Here is a 6,479-nt window from a genome sequence, read left to right on the forward strand (position 1 = left end):
AATATGAAATTCTTATGCCATCCAATGATATGTTTCAAGGTGACATTGGTGGCTCACCCACCCGTTAACTTCACATGATAAAGAAGCATATGCCAATTGCCATTGGTATTTTAATTTCATTTTGCAAAATCATAACCATAATTGGCAAATTATCTTTGGATTGGCTTTTTCCCAATTTCTTTTACAAAGGAATTTTTTTTTTTCTTTTGGGTGTTAGATTTGAATGACAAACCAATAAATATGTTTTAAAAACTCAAATTTTAATTCAATTAATTTATATAATATTTAATAAATTTTAAATTAAAATTTTAACATTTATAATTATTTTTCTTGTTTTTATATTATGACTTCTTTATAAAAAAAATAAATTAGTTTCCCAAGCCAAGATTGTTGCCATTGAAAAGCAAAGGCAACAACCTTTCCAACGATTGGTGGGTTGCTTTTCCCACTTAACAAAGCAAAGTGTTAAATGATTGCTGGCTGCGGCTGTCCCCTCTATAAGCATTTTAGTTGCATTTGTACAACAATAAATTTGGTAATGTTACGAGGAATAGTACTAAAACAATATAATTTGGATTTTGGAGGGTCCAACAATGCTCAAAATATCTTCTCCCTGAAAAAGAGATCAGGAATTCTTGATATAGCTGTAAGACTTTCCCCTTCAAGATTTGTACCAAAGGAATCGCATTTCAAAATGGAATACACTGCCTATATATGAAAGTTTAAACCCACTGCAGATGTTCTGATAGTACACGTGCACCCCATGATAATCAGTAAACAAATTGAGGTCCGACACAACAGAGTATAGTTTTTTAGTTTTATCAAACAAGTCGAATTAATATTTGAATCATCATCATCATCATTATACAATTAATCTTAGGACCAAAGATGCTGTAGCATTGCCACTGAGAACGATGATTAATGTGGCTAAGGTGGTGCCTGCGGCGGCTTCATCTGAAAATAGGTTTGAGGGGTGTTGTTGGCGCTGTGGGTCGTTGGATTGAGAGGTTTTGATGGAAGATTGGCAGCAGAGGGAAGGGTAGCCGAGAATGAGAATCCTGATGATGCTGCAGTCGAGAACAGTGGCATCGGGGTAGCACTGACCCGACCATGCATTTGCCACGCCCAATTGGGGAGACCTTGCGGAGGACCTATGTCAACTCTTTTCACCATTGCTCCTTCCTGCCAAACAAATCAAATTTTGGATTATGATACATTGATCAACCCGCGGGTTTGTTGAAGAGGCAGTAAAAAATGGAATGAGACACAACTGTATCAAAAAAAAATGCCATGTTGAATGAGACATCATGTCCATGAAATACAGATTAAGCCGGTAGCCATTGTTTTGTTTCTTTAGTTAGTATCATGTTAACAGCTAGATTATAAAAACTTTATGATAATATTGAGATTATAATATATGGGCCCTGAAGCTACTTACATCTTACATGACCATGCTACCCATATTTAACATTCCAATCTATGATTAAAACCTTCAAACTTTCAATTGTCTTTATGGTATATATTGTATATTAAACCCCATGGTTTCCAACATAGAAATAAGTTCACTTCAGCAGCAACACTATAGGCAGAATCTATTGAATTGAACTACCAATAAAGGGTAGGTTTAGCAAGAAAATAGGAATTGATGTGGATGGTTTTTGGTGCAAAGTCAAAATGGTGAAAGGACAGAACAAGGTTTAAAGATCCAGAAGCAATGCAATGAGGTTTACCTCACTAGGAAAGAATCTAGGATATACGCTATTCCAGAAAATAGGCTGATCTGAAGTCCCTGCTAGCCCTTTGAAACCTGGACCCACTGTTGCAGCTGCAGGGTTCTCTGCCTGCAAAAGTAAATTATAGAGAACATGAATGATCAATACTCTCAATCTAAAGCAGGGTCAGACCAAGTTACTAGACTGTCATCCAAACATGACATGCATATTTCTAAAGATTAACAGATTAACACCATCCCATCCTAATGCTCACAACAGACATCGATTTACTAATAGGTTGAACAAAAATCCTCTCAATGTGGTAAAGCATACAAGAAAATTAGAATAATTCAATTCAAAAGTTACCCTCAAACTCTTCCCGCCGTTCATGTCACAAGTGCCAGCATGGAAACAGAGATGCCCCTCTTTTTCCTTGGAACCATTGCCAACAGGTGGAGATATCCCCAGGTTCAGATCAAGGTTGTGAGTATTGCCTGCATAAAAGAGCATTTAAACATAAGTTAACAAGAGCAGCATCACAAAAAGTTCAAGCAGGTAACCTTGATTAGAAGATTATTCACAATATTATAGACATGGATAAAGAAGCAACCATTAGCAAATAATATATACCTTCATTACTGGTATCAAAGATCATCTCCCCTTGATACGTACTCGAATCAAAGTTGGTGACTGCCTCCCTTCCATTAAATTTGATAGCTGCCTTGTCATAAGCCCTGATTTCCAGAAAAATCAAAAGGTAGACATGTGTTGGATGGAACCCTATTGAGGATGAGAATTCAGGGTAATAAATTCAGTATCAGGTAGAGTGTAATTCATGATCATTAGGACCTTGCAGCTTCTACTTCACTGTCGAATAGCCCAAGATAAATATACCTGCACGCAAGCATCGTAATCCCCACAATGAAACACCATTCCCAATTATTTTTCCTCTTTCAAACAGGCATCTTAGAATTGTTTTCCCATTCAAGTAGAAAACCAAAAAACCAATCATTAATTCAAAGAAAAATCAATTCTCAGTTTGACACCAACAGGCACTCAAACGTTCCACATCTTACTCCTAAATGATATGTTTAATACAAAATTGAAAATTTCATTAAACGAGTGTGCTCACTTTTTTCCTAGGAATTGCCCCATCCGTGCTTCCCACCGGCCACATTTATGCAGTGTCACTCCTCGATATTTCGAGCTCCCCCTTGAAAAACCAGTACTCTGCCGACGAAGTATGTGCACAAATTCTTCCTTACTCAGATTCTTCATCTGTCCATCAACAAAAAACAGAATAAGCCCCCTACTTAACTACCACTTCATAGTTCAAACAATTAAACTTCTATATGAGTTTCATCAATCAATCAATATTTTGTACAGAAACATCCAAATTCCAACCTGTTTCATATCGTCCTCATAATCACTAAGATTGAAATTAATATCAGCACCAACCCCTCGAAATTTAATAGCCGCTCGATCGTATGCTCTGAATTCAACAAACCCAGGATTTTAGAAGAAATAAGATTAACCTAAGTTCGAAACAACTTCATCCACAAACGAATTTAACAAATCATTTTCCCGTAATCTACCTAGCTGCGGCATGAGCAGTGTCAAATCCACCTAAAAAAATTAAAATCCAAAGAAAAAGTTGATTAAAACATTCCCCAAATAAAACAACAAAAAATTTTCCGTATTAATAAAGTGTCAACAAAAATGAAAACAAAATTAACCAATCATATCCATACCCAAATATACTTGTTTCCCGGAATCCCTGCAATAAAAATAATAGAAAAATTAGATAAATAAATAAAATCAAGCAAAAAAATCAAAAGAAAATTCATGTAAAATTCAACGACTTAACCGACCAAGTCAAAATTCAGTTACACATATTAACCAATCAGAAAATTCACTTAAAAACAGATGAAAATTTTTTAAAACTTGAAAAATTTTACCAAATATGGGATTCCCATCTTCCAGTTCTCCTATAGAAAGTAACTCCTCGATACTGTGAGCTTCGAGAGCGAGGTCCTCTACGGCTTTTCTTCACCGTCGTCTGGGACGGTTGTTGTTGTTGTTGTTGTTGTTGTTGTTGTAGCAACACCCGCGGTTCAGCAACTTCTTTTCTGTCGAACGAGAGATCGATCCATTTGTTGTTACTATTTCCCGAACTTTGCCCTTCGGAGCTTCCGAAATCCACTCCAACTCTCTTCACCGGAAACAGTTCCTTGGTATCCACCACCGGTGCATCGTCGTTTTGATACTCGCTTCCTCCCCTTCCGACTTTGAGTATGTCGAAACTTAGAGTGAACACGTTAAAATTGGCGCGTGTAGTACACGACTCATCGTCGTCGTTCACGATTGACGAATTCGACGTTCCCGATTCGTCCATTTGGTTTCCAGAACCTTCATTGAACTTATCAGCAAAAAGAGCCACCGAGTTGGAGCCCTGAGTCGACTCAGTCGACGCGACACTGAGGTTAAGATCTAGCATTTCGTCCAAACTTCTTTGTCGAATTAAGCTTTGATTCATAAAACCTTTTTATATATATAAAAAAAATTCATCAACTTCTCAGCTTCAAAAACAAAATCATCGGTCAGCGTTTCTTTTTTTTTTCTCTGTCTCTCTGAAACTAATCAAATCCAACGGGAAAAATCGATCCGATCACAACACTGACTCGAATCTTAAAAAAAAAAAAAAAAAAAAAAAGTAGTTTCAAATGATAAAAATATGAAGATAAAAAACTTTGGTTAATTATCTCTTCCTGGGAGCCCGAGGAGGAGAGGAAAGAACGAAAAACGGCGTCGTTGGAAAGCAAAGGAAGCTTAAAATGAGGCTGGCATTAATGAATTACTCGGCGATCAGTTCATACACAAGAAAGATGATCGCTGACTGACTGATTCCATAACCATAACAAAGAAGAAAGAGAAAGGGAGAAGGAGACGGGACGTGTGAGAAAACCTTCCGGAATACAAAGTTACAGACCCAATTTTTAAGAAGAGGCATTGGAATATATAAACATTTTCTCTCTCTTTTGGACACCGGTTTCTCCGGTTACCCGTTCTTCTTCTTCTCTTCCTTTATTGGTGATACTCGGTGTGTTCTCGTCGATGGGAACAGCCGTCTACAACATTTTGACCGTACATATACAGAAAAACAAAAATAATTGACTTTTTATTTCAATAATTGTTAGTATTATCTGTTTTCAATAATCTCTTTGTAAATTAAAAAAAAAAAAAGAAATTTTATCACTTTTTTCTCCTATAATTTCTTTAAAAAATGTCTTGATATAAAAATTTTTAAAAATTTCAATACTTAAAAATAGAAACATATTATAATAATTATTTCATTTAATATAAAGATTAAAAAAATAACATGCATTTTAATGTTTTATGTATCAAAATTTAAAAACTATTTTATTATTGACATTTAACAATAATTAAAAAAATGAAAATAAGGCGATTTAATTATGAGCTATAAGTGAAACAGAGATAAAAGGGGCTGCTGTGATTGGTGGAGGTTTCAAACTTTAATAATTGAATGTTAGACCAATACCCAAATCCAATAATACTATATAGTAAAGATTAAATGTTGAATAATTGATGTGATTAATGGCTGTCGAATCAGCCTTTTTGTATACCGAGATGGCTTTTTTTTTTTATCCTTTTGACAAAATGGTTCATTCAACATGTGAGTTGAGTCAATGGCTTAGAAGGTTTCTTTAACCACTTGATATACCTTTGATGGCTTCCACTGGAATACGACTTTATTGTACGCATTGAAATGAATCAAGAAAAGGGAAATTTTAATCAAGAATTATGATTTTTACCCTTTTTTTTTTTGAAAATATGATGTAAAAATATTTTATTATATACTTAATTTACTAGTTTATCAATTTTAATTCCATTTAATTGTATCTTCGGTCAAAAATTGAACAACGTATTTCACCCAGTAAGTTCTTTTACTGATTCTGGCAGTACCAGAAAATTTCCCATTCCTCTTCGTGTCCCACGTGTCAATATAAATAATATAGGGTGTATTCAAGTGGACCTAACCCCAATGAAAGTCAGTGGACCGTCCATTAATCTCCTACCTCGTGTCCAAACGAAGGATTTTGAGTGCGCTGTTTGCCGTAGGGTTTTGGCTTTGGTTTTGATTTTTTTTTATGGACACTGATTTCTTAACTTCCGATATTCCATTGGACCTTCTCCCTTTTGATCCATCTGTCATGTTTTTTCATCGACGGCTATTGTTTACTCGTACTCATTTTGGTCAGCTAATCCTACGTTCAAGGATCATCTTCATTAAATTAGGAGGAGGAAGTAATTATTTGCTTAAAATGTACTCCTTTCGTCCTTTTTTTTTTCCTAATATTTCAAAATTATGTTTATTTTTTGAACATATAAAATTATTTTTTTATATTTTTTAGTTTTTGACATTAAATTTCATAAAACTTTAATTTTATAAAAAATTGTAAAATTTTATATTAAACACTTTAAAATCAAAACTTTTTTTTCTTAAATTCGTGACACCCAAACAATTTGAGAAAGAAATATCATTATTGGTTAAACTACAAAAATATACGTAACTTGAAACATTTATTAATTAGAAGTATTTATATGTAATTATATAATTAAATGCACATCATCATTTTATTTTAATGATTGATATATGATCTCTTTATTTAAAAAGCAATGATCAAAAATTTGTTATTCCAATAAAAAATTACATTATCAAACTCAAATTATATTAATGTTATATTA

At 34.1% G+C, this 6,479-nt stretch overlaps 1 protein-coding gene across 2 annotated transcripts; it reads right to left on the reverse strand.

The window, feature by feature from the left end:
* Positions 1–687: 687 nt before the first annotated feature.
* Positions 688–4,703, reverse strand: LOC111285994 (ethylene-responsive transcription factor RAP2-7-like). 2 transcript variants are annotated; one of them, XM_089761841.1, is made up of 10 exons: positions 3,671–4,703; positions 3,464–3,489; positions 3,308–3,338; positions 3,117–3,204; positions 2,845–2,990; positions 2,562–2,606; positions 2,343–2,446; positions 2,079–2,206; positions 1,731–1,841; positions 688–1,182 (listed from the first exon to the last, which is right to left on the reverse strand). In XM_089761841.1, the coding sequence occupies exons 1-10, from the start codon at positions 4,246–4,248 to the stop codon at positions 928–930; spliced, it is 1,512 nt and encodes a 503-aa protein (XP_089617967.1). In that variant the 5' UTR covers positions 4,249–4,703; the 3' UTR covers positions 688–927. The 2 variants fall into 2 exon arrangements, with proteins under 2 accessions (XP_089617967.1, XP_089617968.1); XM_089761842.1 differs by lacking the exon at positions 2,562–2,606.
* Between the last annotated feature and the right edge of the window lie 1,776 nt (positions 4,704–6,479).

Source organism: Durio zibethinus, chromosome 6 (genome assembly GCF_047325235.1).
Source record: "Durio zibethinus cultivar Kanyao isolate XHJ-2024 chromosome 6, ASM4732523v1, whole genome shotgun sequence".
Lineage (NCBI taxonomy): Eukaryota > Viridiplantae > Streptophyta > Magnoliopsida > Malvales > Malvaceae > Durio > Durio zibethinus.

Excerpts from the sequence above, each read along its gene's own strand:
- LOC111285994 (XM_089761841.1), bottom strand. The coding sequence starts at position 4,248 with ATGAATCAAAGCTTAATTCGACAAAGAAGTTTGGACGAAATGCTAGAT. Across the intron at positions 3,205-3,307 it reads ACTGCTCATGCCGCAGCTAG|AGCATACGATCGAGCGGCTA; the intron begins GTAGATTACGGG and ends TGTTGAATTCAG. Across the intron at positions 2,607-2,844 it reads GGGCAATTCCTAGGAAAAAA|GTATATTTATCTTGGGCTAT; the intron begins GTGAGCACACTC and ends GCTTGCGTGCAG.